The sequence below is a fragment of the Oryctolagus cuniculus genome, chromosome 15 (genome assembly GCF_964237555.1).
Source record: "Oryctolagus cuniculus chromosome 15, mOryCun1.1, whole genome shotgun sequence".
Taxonomy (NCBI): Eukaryota; Metazoa; Chordata; class Mammalia; order Lagomorpha; family Leporidae; genus Oryctolagus; species Oryctolagus cuniculus.
Genome location: NC_091446.1, coordinates 10,867,497 through 10,886,280, shown reverse-complemented (window position 1 = coordinate 10,886,280; position 18,784 = coordinate 10,867,497). Strand labels below are relative to the sequence as shown.

General features: G+C 48.7%; 2 protein-coding genes across 3 annotated transcripts in view; one reads left to right on the top strand and one right to left on the bottom strand.

Moving 5' to 3' along the window:
• The window catches only part of INPP5F (inositol polyphosphate-5-phosphatase F), a 108,844-nt gene extending 106,353 nt beyond the window's left edge, over positions 1-2,491 (top strand). For both annotated transcript variants that reach the window (XM_051823686.2, XM_051823689.2), the window contains one exon: positions 291-2,491. In XM_051823686.2, coding sequence (XP_051679646.2) covers positions 291-1,431 — 1,141 coding nt within the window. In that variant the 3' untranslated portion in view covers positions 1,432-2,491. The remainder of the gene's footprint in view (positions 1-290) is intronic.
• A 1,150-nt stretch (positions 2,492-3,641) lies between these two features.
• MCMBP (minichromosome maintenance complex binding protein) overlaps positions 3,642-18,784 on the bottom strand; it is a 57,241-nt gene continuing 42,098 nt past the window's right edge. Inside the window, exons 10-16 of the mRNA XM_008270606.4 lie at positions 18,354-18,477; positions 16,508-16,625; positions 12,208-12,373; positions 10,263-10,396; positions 9,467-9,631; positions 5,600-5,688; positions 3,642-5,362 (exon numbers count right to left, since the gene is read on the bottom strand). Of these exons, the coding sequence (XP_008268828.1) occupies positions 5,236-5,362; positions 5,600-5,688; positions 9,467-9,631; positions 10,263-10,396; positions 12,208-12,373; positions 16,508-16,625; positions 18,354-18,477 (923 nt within the window). The 3' untranslated portion in view covers positions 3,642-5,235. The remainder of the gene's footprint in view (positions 5,363-5,599; positions 5,689-9,466; positions 9,632-10,262; positions 10,397-12,207; positions 12,374-16,507; positions 16,626-18,353; positions 18,478-18,784) is intronic.

The window sequence follows — 18,784 nt, the reverse complement described above, 5'->3', positions numbered from 1 at the left end:
GGTACTCATCTTTTAATACAAACGATGTGTTGATGATTACACTTCGTATACATTGGGTTCAGTGGTTTTAAATTGTCCATGTTAGTGTGGCTGCTGGAACATTTTAGATTATGTAGACAGCTTACACATTTCCGTTGGTGTTTTCCTGTCAACTCGGAGGACCTATTTGGGTTCATCAGTTAACAGGGCAGTATTTTCAAGAAATGGGGACCAACTTTCACCTAAATTAGTGACTGGAACTGGTTTATCGACTCCATGAGGAATTAACTGTTTTCTCTTCTGCTTTGTAGGAAAAGCAGTAAGCCTCACGAAGACATCATTGGGATCAGATCTCAAAACCAAGGCTCTCTGGCCCAGGGAAAGAATTTCTTAATGAGCAAATTTTCATCTCTAAACCAAAAAGTGAAGCAGACCAAATCTAACGTGAATATCGGCAACCTGCGAAAGCTAGGAAACTTCACGAAACCGGAAATGAAAGTTAACTTCCTAAAACCAAACCTAAAGGTCAATCTTTGGAAGTCAGATAGCAGCCTTGAGACCATGGAGACCACGGGCGCGGTGGACAAGAAGGTGCAGGCGGAGTCTGACGGGGACGTGTCTTCAGACAACGACTCGTACCACTCCGACGAGTTCCTGACCAACGCCTCGCCTGATGGAGACAGGCAGCTGGCTAACTCCTTGGAGAGCGTCGGCCCTGGGGACTACGTTCTTCCTAGCTGTGGGATTATTGCCTCGGCACCGCGCTTAGGCAGCCGGTCCCAGTCTGTCAGTGGCTCTGACGTCAGCATTCACGCCCCCTCGGAGATGACTGGCGCTCATGGAAGTGGGTTTGGAAGAGGCCAGGAGTCTCCTCCGAAGAGAAGTCCTTCTGCCGACAGCATCCACACGCTGACTGTGGATGTTTACTGCCACAGGTTTGTGCAGGACGCACGAAGCAAAGCGGCCCCGCTCTCAGAGGCCAGCCCCACGCGCCAGCAGGCTAGCGAGGAGGGCAATCCGGTGACCGACCAAGTTTCGAAGGAAGAAACGCAGCCAGGACCCACGGACCAGATGCCTTCGCGGCCCTCCCAGTTAAATGTGGCGCTTCCTGCCGCAGACTCGCAGTTTCTGTCGGTAGAACCAGTGCGTTCAGTTTTATCTCAAAAGACCCCCAGCTCCTGTTCCGGTGTGCTTGAACTTGAGACTGGGCTTCACGTAACCCCTTCCCCTTCAGAGAGCAGTAGCAGCAGAGCAGTCTCTCCCTTTGCAAAGATTCGAAGTTCCATGGTCCAAGTTGCCAGTTTCACCCAAGCTGGACTCACCCACGGGATAAACTTTGCGGTGGCCAAAGTTCAGAAGAGTCCCGCCGAGCCCGAGGTCGCTGCTGAAGTCCAGCAGAGTGAACTGAGAAGTATGTTCACGCAGTGCCAGACGCGGATAATTCAGATCTAGGGCGTGGCCACCGCGGCTGGCTGTGGCTTTTATTTATGCTTGAAAAGTAATTCTCACTTAGTAGGGAATCTTAACTTGTACTGTCTAACGAGTCAAGGGGTCACAAATTATGTTTATTGGGAAGTTTTAAAAGGAGTCTGGACATGAGCAGATCTCCAGATCCGACAGCCAGGCCTAGAGGTGTGCGTCTCCCCACGCCGTGTAGACCCGAGCAACGGTACACCACAGAGCTGCTCATCCAAGGGCAGTTCAGGAAGGCGCTTCGGGACAGAACCTGGAACTTCGGTGGAGTGGGGTGGAGTGGGTGGAGCATATCAGGTGAATGGACAAAGGATGGACACGTTTAGGGGACTAGTGCTTTCTAGAATTGTTAGTTCATTCCTGTGTGTTAACCTCTACAAGGTAAATTATACAGTTTTTGGTAACTCTAAAAAGTGTTACTCATCAGGAGAAGCATTTGAGTATTAAGATTGTTTACTTTTGATGATTTAGCGGTTCCTTATGAAGTTAATTGAGGGTTACTGATGCTATAAGGAAGAAATGTATTCTTGTTTTTTCCCATATTCTACTTGAACAAATTTTAAATATCCAGCCACCTACATACTCCCAGCCTGCCCGTCAGAGGGTAACCCCGACGGCTGAGCTGTGACCAGCACCTGCGGGGTTTCACCTCGGGAATGTCGCACTGGACAGTGCAGAGCACTGGAAACCGAGGAAGTCTTCATTTCCTTTTTCTGCACAGGTGGAGGGACCCTCCTCAGCATCTTAGGTAGGCTATCAGAACTAGTAAAAATTCAGTTTATGGCGGTTTTACGACTGCAATCCTAACCATGTGGGACCAGAGCCTCTAACCCGTTACACAGGAAGACGGTGCACGGCCTAGCACAGTAGCAGTGTGTGTCCTCGGAGCCTTATCTGTTGACGTGATTCTCAGCTGAACATTCTGTCTGTTGGGACTTTGAGCATTCCACTTTTGTTATTTATTAGTGTGCTCTTTTTTTCAAGTGTCAAATCTTGTGACTATTAAAATAAAGTACCATTGTAATTTAATGTGACAAAAGTGTGAGGAGTCTTCAGACAAAGAATTTGCTTTATAATCGGATACTTGATCTAAGTGTTTCCAAATACTCCTCTGAAGTGTTCTCATGGCTTTAACAGTGATGAAGTGGGTCACAGACCATATTTTAAAACCCAAACGTTGGCCGGGCGCCGCGACTCACTAGGCTAATCCTCCGCCTTGCGGTGCTGGCACACCGGGTTCTAGTCCCAGTCGGGGCGCCGGATTCTGTCCCGGTTGCCCCTCTTCCAGGCCAGCTCTCTGCTGTGGCCAGGGAGTGCAGTGGAGGATGGCCCAGGTGCTTGGGCCCTGCACCCCATGGGAGACCAGGAGAAGCACCTGGCTCCTGCCATCGGATCAGTGCGGTGCGCCGGCTGCAGCGCGCCGGCCGTGGCGGCCATTGGAGGGTGAACCAACGGCAAAAGGAAGACCTTTCTCTCTCTCTCTCACTGTCCACTCTGCCTGTCAAAAAACAAACAAACAAAAAAACCCCAAACGTTGACACCCGAATGCTTTATTCTGCTCTAACCAGTATTAAGACCCGGAAGAAAAACGTCCCACAACATAAACGAGGACAACAGGCCTTGTAAGCTCCGCGGAGTGATTGGAAGGCACCGCTTGCTGCCAGTTCTCAGTCACGGAAGCAGGATTGCCGGCTTCCCTTAGAGCAGCAGAGTCCACGTGTGCGCTGGGAGGAGGCCGCTTCTGGATCAGAGTTAGTCTGCGTGGTGGGCCTGGAGTCATGATGCCATCCCGGTGCAGTGTGGGCTGAGCGCCTGCCTGCTGCTGGCCTGCACACGGGCACCAGCACAAGCCTCTGCCACTGCACTTTTGATCCAGCTCCTGCTAAGGCGCCTGGGAAAGCAGCAGTGGATAGCTCAATTGCTCGGGCCCCTGTACCCACATGAGACCAGGATGAAGCTCCTGGCCCAGCCTTGGCCATTGCGGCCATTTGGAGAGTGGATAGAAGATCTCTCTATATATAACTGCCTTTCAAATAAATGTCTTTAAATAAAAAAGCCAACGCCATCCGGTCCCCCGTGCTCCCCTCCCCCTCTTAGGTTTTCCTCTGCAGCCCGTCCACCCAGCAGACAAGTTCTTTGCCATACTGATCGCATGGATGCTGAATTTTAGAATTCATGACAGCGCAAGGTACTGGTAATTTGGGAAGTTTTATTTATTGGACAGAGGGTTCTCTTAAAGGAACTTTTCTGCAAGACCAAGCAAATTGTGTATTTCTCTTTGGTAAATTACAGTTTACATTGGCACAATTAGACTCACGGTAACTTGTCTACTTTGTTCTAGGACAAAGAAAATGTATTATCACAAATCCAGTGGGCACTTTATTTCTAAAAGTTTAAGGAAGGTCTAGTCTACCAGTTATAAAAATGAAAACCAGTTAGAATTCTAATATAAACATTATTTACATTAGTTTATAAAAATAGATTTGTCTTTAAGAAAAGTTGAACTATGAATTTTTACTTCCCTTCACCAGGCGTTCAGATCCCTTGAATTTTCAAGGCTGACTCCATTTCCGTGGTTCACAATGTCAACTTAGGCCTCACAGAAAAAATGTAAGGGATCACTGGATCTGGTTCCAACTAGGTAAGTTACTGACTAAACGGAAGTCCTCGTGTACCACTGACGGCTTTAGAAAAGCAACATCCTAAGCCTCGGACTCTTGTCGCATAGTCACACTGCACAGTGTATCAGTTTGCTCTCCAGCTACCGGAAAAATTTTTGTTCCTATAAAAGTTTGAGTATTCGAGTTGTTAGGTGGTCTCCGGAAAACTACTTGTAGTTTTCTCAGGCCTTTGCCGGAACAGCAGACGTTAGTTTGATCTAATGCATTTGAAAGTAACTGATAAACCTAAAAAGCTCAAACCTCAGGGAATTGCGATTTATAATCTTTTTCTCCCCGAAGTTTACTATTTTGCTTATTTCATATTTGGGCACAACTGCGGGGCAGCAGTCCCTCAGGTGAGTCCTGTCAGGGGTTCTCAATCCACTGGGATCCAATGAGAACAGTGAGGACAGGTGCTTTTCAAAACACTAAATTTATTCCACTGAAAGGACTCTGAGATTATCCTTTTATGAAAAAAAAAAAAAAGTGATAATACAGTGATTTATTTCTGATTACTTGGCAAAATAAATTGGCAACCCCGTCCCATAAGTTTTTGGAAAGATTTCTGGTCCATGACGTCCAAAAGCCTGGGAGGCACTGCTACGTGTGACGCCCCCAGGCCCGAGCCTGTCCACTAAGTGGAGAGAGTTGCCGGAGCCCAGCGTTTCTGCCAGCTCTGTGGGTCGGCGGCAAGGACACTCGCACCCTAGACCCAGACCTGAACAAACCACCGTTAATTGCAGAGTCCTCTAACCTCTAATTGCAACAATCTTCAAATGAAGTTAACATTAGCAATTCAACAAAGTTTGGCCTGTGACTTAGCTGGAGCTCAGGAAATGGGATAATCAACAATGTTATCAATATTAAATGTTCAGTATCAAATATGTTTTTGTACATTGTTACTAATTTATATAATTATAAAACAAACTTCAAAAGCTCCATAAAATCAGTAAGGTAAAAGCCCTAACTGAATATCATATAAACTTCAGATGTTACCAGGCTTGATTTCAAGAAAAGTCATTGGTTTCGGATAGAAATTGTCTGTAAAACGATGTAGTATAAATGGCATTTGAATTCTACAATCACGTGGCTCTGATCCGCCCGCCTCAGAGGTGTCAGGTCGTTACAGTTCGTTCCCATTCACACACTTCTGCTGCTGAAGCCTGTGTCTCCTTAACGACTCCAGCTGCTTTGCTCTGAGCCACCGTTCTCGCGACAGAGTTGTCTGACCGGCGCTGAGCGACAGAAACCTGCGTTGGAAACAGAAAAACAACTGAGTCCAGAACGAGGATGGAGTCGTTTTCTTCAAGCCTCAGCAATGCTTTTTAAGGACACAGTGCGTGTCAGGACACGGGAGAGCCAGGTGAGGCTTGATCGGAAGCATGGCGGCAGGTCACTGAGCCCTTGCGAGAGGCGTCTGCAGAAGGAGAAGTCGGCCTAAGCTCCCGCCACTACCCCGGGGAGCGCCAGCCCTGACGTCTGCTCACCTGGCCACCACGAGCAGCTGGTGCAGGTCGTCGGCGGTGATGCTCTGAGGGTCGTTCTTGCGCATTTCCACGAAGTCGTCTTCCACTGCCTTTATCAAGACAGGAAATGCACTTTCAAACACGAGGAAATGACATCTGCTTTTCTGAGGAAAAAATGTCAGCCCTGCCTCATACAAGAGGATTTGGGCAAAAAGATGGAGAACTAGATGTCACACACATGGATAATGCCACCGATGGGGCTGGCATTCCCTGAGCGCTAGTTCAGGGTCAGGCTGCTCCACCTCTGCTCCAGCTCCTGCTAATGCACCTGGGAAGGCAGCAGTTGATAGCCCAAGTGCTTGGACTCCAACACCCAACATGGGAGACCCAGGCTCCTGCCTTCACCCTGGCCCACACCTGGCCATTGTAGCCACTCTGGGAGTGAACCAGCAGGTGGAAGGTATCTCTCTTTTTTGCAACTCTGCCTTTGAAATAAATTTCTTATTTAAAGATTTACTTATTTAGTTGAAAGGCGAGAGAGAGAGAGAGGTCTTCCATCTGCTGGTTCACTCCCCAGATGGCCACAACAGCTGGAGCTGTGCTGATCCAAAGTCAGAAGCTTCTTCTGGGTCTCCCACGCGAGTGCAGGAGCCCAAGGACTTGGCCATCTTCTACTGCTTTCCCAGGCCATAGCAGAGAGCTGGACTGGAAGTGGAGCAGCTGGACTGGAAGCAGCGCCCATATGGGATGCTGGTGCTTCAGGTAGCGGCTTTACCCACTGTGCCACAGCATTGGCCCCAGTTAAGATTTACTTATTTGAAAGGCAGGTGGTGGGATGCAGGGAGAGAGCTTCCATCTGGTTTACTTCCCAAATGGCTGCCAATAGCCAACGCTGGGTCTCCCACATGGGTGGCAGGGGCCTATGTACTTGGGCCATTTTCCACTGCCTTCCCAGGGGTGCAAGCAGGGAGCTGGCTCCAAGTGGAGCAGCGGGACTCAGACCAGCACCTGTACAGGATAATGGCAATGCAGGCAGTGGCTTCACCCTCTACAGCGCAGCACTGCCCCAAAATAAATATTTTTTAAAAATCCAACTGATAAAAATATTCAACAAAATAAAATCCGTATCATTTGAGAAGCTCACACAAGCCAATCCAGGGAGCATTTCTGCAAGAAGCCCAGCTGGCCCTGGGTGAGGTGGAGCTTGCTCCGTGGCGTTTTCATTTTCATTTCTTCCCTAGTCCCAGCCCTGTCCTCTGTGCCAGTCTGGAAAGTCGGCAGCCCGGCAGAGCCTCTTTCCCCGGGTCATTTGTCAGAAACAATCACAAAGCAATGGTTGATTACCAGGGTAAGAGCTGCAGCAGGGGCCAGCGCTGTGGCTCAGTGACAGTATCCCATGAGTGCTGGTTCAAGTCCCGGCTGCTACACTTCTAATCCAGCTCCTTACTAGTGCGCCTGAGAAAGGCCCAAATGCTTAAGCCACCGCACCCATGTGGGAGGAGCCCCCGGCTTCGGCCTCGCCCAGCCCTAGCTGTTGTGGCCATTTAGGGAGTAAATCAGAGATGGAAGATCGATCTCTGTCTTTCAAATAGATGAAAAAGAGGCTAACCAAAAGCTGGGGGAGGAGATGTCCACAAGTGGCTTTGAAAACTGCACATGCAAATTCCTGGCCATTCAGTTGGGCACACACATCTCCGAGACCTGAAGCCCTACCCTGTAGCCCTACAGGAAATGAGGCAATGGCAGGGCTGTCGGATGCGTGGCTGAGTGTCTCGGGCTTGCCCGACGTGCACAGAGCCCTCAGCTTACACTCGGGGATTCACTGCTTCCAGGCACTTCAGGAAATTTCCGTCTAATCGTCAACTAACCACGAAGCTAACAGAGACTTAAGTGTCCACATGACAGTGCTGACTCGAGTTAGTTCCAGAGTCACTAGCCAACCATGGAAACCCATGAACAGCAACAACAAATTCCAGGGATGATAATTCACAAGTTTTAAATTGCATGCTTTTCTCAAGTTTAAGCCATCCTGCTTTACTGGAATGCAAATTATTCCTGTGTTCAGCATTATCAACACTGTACAGGATACCTGCCCTGTGGCAGCTGAGGGAGACAACACCCACATAATATTACAGTATACTATCAGAACTGCTATTTTATTATTAGTTCATCTGAACTAAGCCCAATTCATAAACAGCTCTTTCACAGATGTACGTGCACAAGGTCCAGGCATCCTCCGGGGATGCTGTAACCTATCCCTGCTTGATAGGGGACTAGTCTCTAAACAACTGAAGGAAAGTATGAGAAAGATGAACAAACGCAAGTGCTGGAGTTGAGAAATACAGTAAATGACAAGATTCACTACAGCGACTCAGCAGGCAGAAGAAAGAAACCAGCCAGCTCCAAGACTAAGCTGATCCCATCTGTAGAGCACAAAAAAAAGAGAAAGAGCAAAGCCCAGATTCGTGCGGTAAGTGCACCACCATACACATCACGGGAATGCCAGGGGGAGAGGACGAAGAGAAATTTACAGAAATAATGGCCCAAATTTCCCAAATTCGCTGACAACTTCACCAGAATGTGCTTTAGTGTGCAACATTCAAGAAGCTCAACTAACTCCAGCCAGGACAAGCTGAAGACATGCCACGGCGGGCTGTCGAGCAGAGCGGCTTGCTGTGTACCAACGATCCTCTCATGAGAAAGCAGAGGCCAGAAGGCGGTTAAAAGTGCTTGAAAGAGGACTATAAGCCCAGAATTCTACCCAGCAAACCAGCATGAAGGAGAAATTCAGACATTCCCTACGGGAAACACTGAGTGCTTCAGGTTGGCATGAGAGGACACTGGATGGTGACATAAAACTCAGCCTGGCAAAGGTAACGACGTAGGTGAATGTAAAAATAAAGGCCTTTTTTCCTCTGATTTAAAAGACAAGTGCATAGAAGCAGTAAGTTGCAAATGTGTTAACGGGTGTACGATGTCTGAAAATGTAACCTGGGGTTGGCACTGTGTCTCAGCGGGTAAAGCCGCCACCTATATTTCCAGCATCCCATATGGGTGCTAGTTCAAGTACCAGCTACCTCTCTTCCAGTCCAGCTCTCTGCTATGGCCTGGGAAAGCAGCAGAAGATGGTCCAAGTGGACCCCTGCACCTGCATAGGAGATCCAGAAGAAGCTACTGGCTTCAGATTGGCACAGCTCCAGACGTTGTGGCCATCTGAGGAGTGAACCAGCGGATGGAAGACCTCTCTGCCTCTCCAACACATAAATCTTTATAGTCATACAGGTTACATATTTTTAAATAAACTGGCATTAATCCCAAATAGGTTATATTATTAAAATTTATTTATTTGAAACTCAGTTACAGAGAAGTAGAGGCAGAGAGAGAGCTCTTCTATCCACTGGTTCACTCCTCAAATGAATACAATGGCCAGGGCTGGGCCAGGCCAAAGACAGGATCCAGGAGCTTCATCCAAATCTCCGATGTGGGTGCAGGGGCCCAGGCTACTTTCCCAGGCACATCAGCAGGGAGCTGGAATGGAAGCAGTTGACCCCAGGCCCGAAAACATCCATTTCAAATGAAAGTTGCCAATAATGGAGGAAGAGAGGAATAGAAAAAAGAGGAGTGGGCATGGTGATCCAAAGGGTTAAGCTGCCTACGATGCCGGCATCTGTTTGAGTCCCAGCTACCCCACTCCAATCCAGCTCCCTGCAAATGTGCCTGGGAATGCAGTGGGAGATGGCCCAGGGGCTTGGGCCCTTGTACCACCTTGTGAGAGCTGGATGAAGCTCCCGCCTGGCCGAGCTGTTGGCCGTTTGGGGACTGAACCAGCAGATCACGGTCTGCCTGCACATGACCGCACAGCGGCTCCGCCCAGGCGCCCTGCGGTACCTTGGTCACGTCGTCGGAGATGCTGTAGTCCAGGAACCGCAGCAGGGTCAGGTAGACGCGGAACTTGCTGAGCGCCGAGGGCAGCACGCCGGCCAGCAGGCTGCTCATGTGCTCCTCCATGTTGGGTGGGACGAGCTGGGGCTGCAAGTGCACCTGGCAGTCGGCCTGCACAGAGAAGCAGGACGCGGTCTCCCCACGTTCCTGATTTAATCTCCGTTTTCGGGAGGGTGCGACATCGCTAGCAGCCGCCAGGGGAGTTAGAAAACACCGTTTCTGGTTTCTACGCACTAGGGGACCTGCGCAGTGCTGACAGAAGATGGCTGGCTCTCGGTTACCCAGCACGCTCCCAGACAGCTGCCCAGCGAGCCTTGCCCTGTCACGGGCGCCTCCTCTCCAGCGGTGGGGGCATCATAGACACCTGGCAACCAGCAGGACTGGTCACCCTGAACACAGCGCCAAGGGACTAGGAGCATCTGCCAAGATCTCTAGAGCATTTCTCACACAAGCTTGGCTGAAAACAACAGGGTGATACTCGGGCAAGTAACCAGCCACTTCTACCTCCCAGGCCACGACGTGGCAGCCCTGCTGCCAGGGGCTTTGCATACCTTGTACTGTGTGGACACCTGCTTCTTTGCAAATAGAAGCTTTCACCCCAAGGAAGGAACAGAATAATCAATTTCCTTATTAACAATCAGTAGCCACAAGTTGTATACGAGTGCAGCGCACTGATTATCAGCAGCATCAAAACCCGGCGCAGGGTAACTGAGCCCCTCCAGGCACACAGGCCCCGGCCTACCGGGAGGAGGGAGCGCCCCTCCGAGGTGATGAGAACGTTGATGTTGCAAGGGAACTCCATCTGGTGGTAGCTAAAGTCGTAATCCACCTTCTGCCAGGTTATGAGCTTGCTCAGGGCAGTCACGTTGTGGACCCCTAGAAAAGCGAGGCCATTTCCAGTCATTGGATTTGAATCACCAAATTAGTTTTGCTGACACAGATGTTAGCACATGAGGTTCCCACTGCTTTATTAAAGGATATAGAGCCCTCTCCAATTTACTAAATATTCCTTAGGTGATATGCTCCACAGACAACAGGGCTTTTCTGTCAAGCTAGAACCTTCTAGGGTGAAGATGTCCCCAAATCAAACGCCTCGTGTCTGATGTGCCACAGGGCATAAAGGATCCAAGGCAATGTGCTCCTACGGCCTGAAATAATGATAGGGCTAAAACTTTTTAAAAAAGATTTACTTTAATTATTTGAAAGGCAGATTTACAGACAGGGAAAGAGAAGGATCTTCCATGTACTGGTTCACTCTCCAGATGGCCGCAATGGAGGGTTCGACCAGGCTGAAGCCAGGAGCTATATCGGATCCTGGTCCCCCACATAGGTGGCAGGAGCCTGGACACTTGGACCCTCTCCACAGGCAAGGAGCTGGATAGAAGTGGGGCAGCTGGGACACAAAGCAGCACCCGTATGAGATGCTGGCATCACAGGGGGCAGCTTTACCCATGATGCTACAGCAGCCCTGTGATGTTTACTGATGTTTTATACTCTCTTCTACTTTACATGTACTCAGTCTGCATTATTTTTTTCTTCTCCTCTTACCTCCTGAACTTATCACCAGCAGTCGCATCTCCATTCTCTGTGTTTCAGCATGGATAAAAGTCTGTTTTCTGGGGCTGGCGCTGTGGTGCAGTAGGTTAATGCCCTAGCCTGAAGCACCAGCATCCCATATGGGCACCAGTACAAGACCCAGGTGCTCCACTTCCCATCCAGCTCTCTGCTGTGGCCTGGGAAAGCAGTAGAAGATGGCCCAAGTCCTTGGGCCCCTGCACCTACGTGGGAGACCTGAAGAAGCTCCCGGCTTCAGATCAGCGCAGCTCCAGCCATTGTGGCCATCTGGGGAGTGAACCATCAGATGGAAGACCTCTTTCTCTCTGCCTCTCCTCTCTGTGTGTAACTCTGACTTGCAAATAAATAAAACTTTTAAAAAGTGTTTTCCTATAAATTTAATAACATGTTCCATAACTGAGGTTACTTCAAACTATGTGGTCTATTACATACTTTCTCAGAGGTTCCCTGAAAACTTTATACTGGAGGCAAGAGTTTGGCAGAGCACTTAAACTATTGCTTAGGACACTGGCGTCCTGTATGAGAGGGCCTGGTTCAAGTCCTGGCTCCTCTGCGTACAGTCCAGCTTCTTCCTAATGTACATCCTGGGAGGCTGCAGGTGACAGAACATGTGGGGGACCCATGTGGAGCTTTGGGCTCTTGGCTGTTGAGGGTCTCTGGGGAGTGAACCACTGGATGGAAGATACCGCTTTCCCTCTTTCTGCTTTTCAAATGAAAATAAATACATAGCACAGCTGGTAGAGCTTGCTGCCTGCGATGCCAGCATCCCACATGGGCACGGGTTCGTGTCCTGGTTGTTCCCCTTCCGATCCACCTCCCTGCTAATGGCCTAGGGAAAAAGCAATGGAAGATGGCCCAAGTGTTTGGGCCCCTGCACCCACATGGGAGACCCAAATGAGACTCTCGGCTTCGGCCTGGCCCAGCACCAGCTGTTGTGGTCATTTGGAAAGTGAATAGCGGATGGACAATCAATCTCTGACTTTCAAATAAATAAGTCTTTAAAAAAAGAAAAAGAAATGTGACTTTGTTCAGAGATACCCTATCTCAGGTCATTTGTACATCTGCCTTTCAGGGCAGGGAGGGTGGAGGTGGAGGAGGAGCCCCGCCCCTACCTGGGCTGTCCAGCTGACCCTGCTCCAGGAGCGTCTCGTCAATGACGAGGGAGGTGTTGCTGGGCAGCTGCAGGAGTCCACTGACCAAGCGATTCGCCGCGTAGTCTTTGTGGGGGATGAACTTCAAATGGTTCATGTTCTCTATCGTCATCTGTAGGCGAAAAGACTGCAGAGAAGTTTTCTTATAAGCAAGGATCTAAGTTTCCCTGTTTTAATATTGGGATACTTCAAAAAGTTTGTGGAGGATCCAATTAAAAGCTTGTAATGGGGGCCAGCTCTGTGGTGCAGCATGTTAAGCTGCCGCCTGCAGTGCTGGCATCCCATGTGGGTGCCAGCTGGAGTCCTGGCTGCTCCACTCTGATCCAGCTCTCTGTTATGGACTGAGAAAGCACTGGAAGATGGCCCAAGTCCTTGGGCCCCTGTACCTGCGTAGGAGACCCAGGAGAAGCTCCTGGCTCCTGATTGGCCCAGCTCCAGCCATTGCGGCCATTTGGGGAGTGAATCAGCAGATGGAAGACCTCTCTCTCTCTCTCTAACTCTCCTTTTAAATAAATAATAAATGTTTTTTTTTTTTTTTTTTTTTTTTTTTTTTGACAGGCAGAGTGGACAGTGAGAGAGAGAGACAGAGAGAGAAAGGTCTTCCTTTGCCGTTGGTTCACCCTCCAATGGCCGCCGCTGCAGCCGGCGCACCGCGCTGATCCTGGCAGGAGCCAGGAGCCAGGTGCTTTTCCTGGTCTCCCATGGGGTGCAGGGCCCAAGCACCTGGGCCATCCTCCACTGCACTCCCTGGCCATAGCAGAGAGCTGGCCTGGAAGAGGGGCAACCGGGACAGAATCCGGCGCCCTGACCGGGACTAGAACCCGGTGTGCCGGCGCCGCAAGGTGGAGGATTAGCCTATTGAGCCACGGCGCCGGCTAATAAATAATAAATGTTTAAAAGTTTTTAATGGTGCTAAAAAATTTTCATAATACATTTTCCATAAACTTTTTGAAGACCCTCTGTATATACAACTTCAAAATTTATTGCACAAAAAAAATTTACTTTTATTTCCATTTTTCCATAAACTTTAAGTGCCCTCATCTACGGGGAATTAAGCAGTGTTTTACATGGGAAGAATGAACTTGAAGATTTCTGAGAGAACAGTGACATGGTTTTCTAAAGTCTTTAAGAAGTGAAAATATTATCTTCACCCTGCACAGAATCTCAATCATTCTATCAGCTTCCCAATTCTCAGAACATCTTGGTCTTGAATGTTCTTGAAGAGTAATTTTTATTTTACCGATGAAACAAATGGTAGACAACAAAGGACACATGTATCATACAGCCAGAAGTTTAACTTCTTCATATAACACAGACTAGGGAAACAGAAAATGAGAAGTTCATTTCATTCACCAAGAGAGCGAAAGAAATCCTCCGCTATGCCCTCTGAATGAAAACACCACTCATTCCTCAGAGGATGCCGGGCGCGGAGGCAGGGAGCAGGGCCCACAGCTCACGTCCCTGAGGCCTTCGCCGAGGGTGGGATCTGCCAGACGTCTCCGAGCCCACCCCCTCAGCCCCTCATCACCCAGCCTGGGTTCCACCAATTGCACGGCGCTCCAGCCTACAGAGCAGCGTGTGGTGGGTGGGAGGAGACAGTAGAGGAGGGGTACAGTGCACTGCCAGTGTTTGATTTTTGTACTTTAGCTCAAAATTCTGAGAAAATGAGGGTGATGGGGAGTCCATGTCGTCAGTACACGAGAACAGCCCCTAAGAAGCAGCAAGGTGGCCCTGGGAAGGGCCTCACCTTGGCCCTGACACGCCAGACCAAAGCTGTTGTGCGTACCGGGTGAGACATGACGGGGCAAGCGTTACACACAAGAGCAGTACCAAGGAACGGATATGACAACCAGCAGAAGCAAGCAAACCCAGTGGAACCTAACACACTACTTTACTTGGATAACCCTTTCACACTGAAAAACGTAACTCAAAATTCATGTTCTAAGTAACTGCACCTTAAATGTTCCTTCCACCGTTCTCACCAGCGCTGCCTCAGCACCTCTGCGCCTGCTCCTCCATGGTCACCAGTGAACATCAGTGTCAGCTGGGCCTTCTCTGACCCCGCCATGGCTTGGCACCGTGTGCACCCTCGTCCACTGCCAGCACACCACACGGCCCTCTGCTCTGCTCTGTGGACTGTGTATCAGTCTGAGTTTTAGTGTCCACCACAAACACCTGAACTCCATGTGGGAAGAAAGCTCTCATTATTTCAGTGATTCTCAAAATGCAGCCCAGAGTCTGAAGAATTGCTGAAATTCTTTCACACGCACCATGAGATCAAAACTGTGCATGGAATAAAAAACGATCCTTTCAGGAGCTGGAACAGTAGTGTAGCATGTTGAGCGGAAGCTGGAGATGCCGGCATCCATATCAGAACGCCCAGTCCTGCCAGCTCTTCTCCTAATCCAGCTAAATGCTAGTGCGCCTGGGAAAGCAGAAGATCGTCCAGGTGCTTGGGCCACTGCTGCCCACGTGGCAGACCATGACGGAACTCCTGGCTCTGGGCTTTTACGGAAATTTGGGGAGTGAACAAGGGGATGGAAGAGCGTTCTGTGCTCTCCGTCATTCTGCCTTTTACATAAATAAAGCTTTAAAAAAACAACCAAAACATCTCTTCAATGCACAAGACAGACCAGTGAAGTCTCCCACAGCAGAGTCAGCAAAGTTCTGGTAGGGCTTCAAACCCACACCGCAACCCTGAAGGAAATGCCAGAGGGGCTGCCCCAGTCCAGTATGGAAGTAGCGTGCCCAGCTATATGGAAAGGCAAAGCCCTCACACACTTCAACCGAACATCCACTACAACAGACTGGTGGCACAAATGCCAGCCGTCTCCCATTAATCCAGACAGGGGAGAGATTTGCAAAAATACAAGACAATGTCACTTTGGTAATTTTTTGCGTTTGGGAAAAGCTGTATTTTTTTTTGAGAATACTTATATTCTTATGTAACTGATGTCCTATTTTAAATAAATGACCATGTTAATAAACCCTCTGGTTTTAATTTCCCCGCACTCCAGGTGCTCTGGCCAAGTAAGAGCAGCTCAGCCTCCCTGATGGGTGACAGAGACAAAGACCACCACTGCCTCAGCTATGGGAGTTACGTTCCTGTCATTTAGCTCACTCAGATTTAAGATGTAAATGCACACAAAGGATACAAATTGCACAAATAAACTGACAACAGAGACTATAATTTTAAGGGAAATTAAATTAATTTTAAGAGAAATTCATGCTAGGCAATGAAAAAGTGTAATGCACAGGAGAGAGTACACTTAAAGTTTACTATTATTTTTTTAAAGTAATTTAAGAGACATGAGCCCAGCCACTAACACTGCCTCCCAAGGGCTGCATGAGCAGGAAGCTGGAGTCTGGGGCTGGAGCTGGGTATCAAACCCAGGCACCCCAAAATGGGACACAGGTATATTAACACTAGGTTAAATGCCTAGCCCTGAGAGTACATTTTAAATTACATGACCTACAAAGGTTTGCTTTCCATTTAATCAGATTTTTTTAAAAAAGATTTATTTATTTATTTGAGAGGCAGGCAGAGTTATAGAGAGAGGAGAGACAGAGAGAGAGGTCTTCCATCTACTGGTTCACTCCCCAAATGGCTGCAACAGCCAGAGCTGGGCCAATTGAAAGTCAGGAGGCAGCAGTTTTTTCCAGGTCTCCCACGTGGGTGCAGGGGCCCACACATTTGGGCCATCTTCTACTGCTTTCCCAGGCCATCAGCAGGGAGCCTGATTGGAAGTGGGCAGTCAGGACTCGAACAAGTGTCCATATGGGATGCCGGCGCCACAGGCAGAGGCTTAACCTACTATACCACAGCACCAGCTCCAAAATCAATTTGTTAAAATCTAAAAGTTAGGGGCTGGTGTTTGGTCTAGTAATTAAGATGCCATTGGGATGCCTGTATCCCAAATCCGAGCACCTGACTTTAAGTGCTGGCTCTGCGCTGGAGTCCAGCTTCCTGCTAACAGACCCTGAGAAGCAGTGGTGACTGCTCAGACAGGCAGGTCCCTGCCACGGATGTGGGAGACAACCCAGACTGAGTTCCTGTTTCCCACCTTCAGCCTGGCCCAGTCCCAGCAGCTGCAGGACTCTGGGGAGGGAATTAGAGGATGGAGCTCTCTTTCTTTCTCTGCCTCCCAGTAAATAAAAAAAAAAAATTTGCAAGGTAAATATTTGGGTTGAATCAAAGATAGTCAGATGGACCTGCTGTGTGCTTAGGTTTATAATACATATTTATATTGACTGGTCTTACCGCTGGAACAAGATGTTGAATAATTCGATATAAGTGTTCTGTGAAGGTGCTGTTCCGTGGGCAACCACTCAGGTTAACTGTAAATTTTCCTAGAGGAAGAACATCTCTTCTTGTATATCTAGAAAAAATAAAAAATAGACCAATCTGAAGCGGTTTCCTTCAAAAAACAGATAAAAATTAGCTTGTGAATAAAAACAAAGCAGACTCCTCTGACCAGCTACTGTAGAGACCAGAATAACAACCATAAAGGTAACAGGCAGCACTCACACAAGTGCTGGGCCCGGACCCGGGCTGGGCCAGTGCGTCAGTGGGCTTTCATTTAACCCCAACATTTGGCGTTGGGTGCTCCTGGCTTTACAATTGAAAGTGTGAGGCACAGAGATTCTGAAGTACAGAATATCCCTTTATCCAAAACACTTGGAACCAACAGTGCCTGTCCATTTTTTTCAGACTTTGGAATACTTGCGTAGATGGCCAGATGAACAGCCCTCACCTGGACAGCCCAAACCCAACAGCGAGCAGCACGTGTGCGGGCTCACTGAGGGCTCAGCAGTAAGGATTCTTAGATGAGGGATGCGCGATCTGCTGGGAAGTGAAGCAGCGAGGACTGCAGGCAGGCGGTCTGGAACCAGAGGCTGTGACCCCGCCCACTACCCACAGCTGGTCTCAGATGCCCTCCAGGAAAAGTAAGATTTATAGCACACATAGGGTACAGCAGTGTCACTGACACCATTTAGAGAAAGGGTTACACTGTGGTACAGCTGCACACTAAACTCCTGTGCTGTCATGAAGTTCAGAGAAAATTACAATGGGAAACCGTTCAATGTATGTTAAATGCTGAAAGCAAGATGTGCACCCGTGTAACTGAGGTCTACGGAGGGGCGCACAGTACACGGGTGGAAACAGAGCAAGATGAACACAGGTCCAGCACGCTAACTCTGATCACCTGCAAGTGAACGAACTGTATCGGTAGGTGACTCCAGCAAGGGGGCTACAGAAAGGTCACGGAAAAATGGCAAGCTAGTGCAAAAGTATTTAGAAATTGAGACAGTTTTCCCATTTATGCATTTTTTCCCATGGACTTCTGAAGACCCACATTTTTTCTTCTTTATGTTCCTGGAGGGGCATATTACTTTCAAAATCAGAAAACAAAGGAATATACTGGAGGCAAACGTGAGATGCACAAATGCCATTGTCCAAGTTAAATGGGCATATGAGGTACCCCACCAACTGTTTTTAGACAGTCTTGAAATGTATAAACAGAACTTCCAGTGTAAAAAAGACAAGACAGCTTATTTTGGGGCCAGCATTGTGTCACAGCAGGGTTAAACAGCTGCCTGCAACACCAGCATCCCATATGGGCGTCGGTTCATGCCCTGGCTGCTCCACTTCCAAGCCAGCTCCCTGCTAAGGTGCCTGAGAAAGAGCGGACGATGACCCAAGTACTTGGGCCCATGCCACCAACATGGGAGACCTGCATGGTTCAGGCCTGGCCTTTGCAGCCATCTGGACAGTGAACCAGTGGATGGAAGATCTCTCTCTCTGTCTTTCCCTCTAATTCTGCCTTTCAAAGAAATAAATCTTAAATTTTTTTTTCAATAAAAAAATAGCTTATTTTACTCTTCAGACAGGTCCTTTATTTGTTACTGGCTCTAAAATTCAAGGGAACATAATCAAAATATGGAACTGTGAGAAAAGGCGTTTGTTACCTGGTATGGCACTCGTCACAATGAACAAATAAAAACTATAAGGTAATAGGCCTAAGACACGAAAGTCAGAAATGTCCTGCTCTTTTCCACTTTCTGCACCCCACCAAACTCCAAGGACCCCAGGAACAGGCACTTACACTGTAGAGATGAGGTGCAATATAAGGTATTCCGCAGCCAGACTATCTCCCAAGAGGGCGTGAGTGAGGAATCCAAGCAGTTCTGCTCTGACTGGAGACAGTTCAGACATGAAACTTGAGACAACTGGAGGAGGAAGAGAGATCAGACTCAGAATACATGCTCCAGTCCGCTGCGGTTCCTTGCAATGAGGAGGGAAGCAGCAGCATGAAACACACTCCCAGTGTAGACTTAACTACTGCTCGGGAAGTAATGACAGTCTTCAAACTTAGGTTCTTTCAGGGCTGGAGCTGTGGCGCAGGGGTTAAGCTACCTTCTGCAGTGACAGAAACTTATATGGGCACCAGCCAAGTCCCGGCTGCTCTGCTTCCGATCCAGCTCCCTGCTGATGGCCTGGGTCCTTGGGACCCTGCGACCCAATTGGGAGACCCAG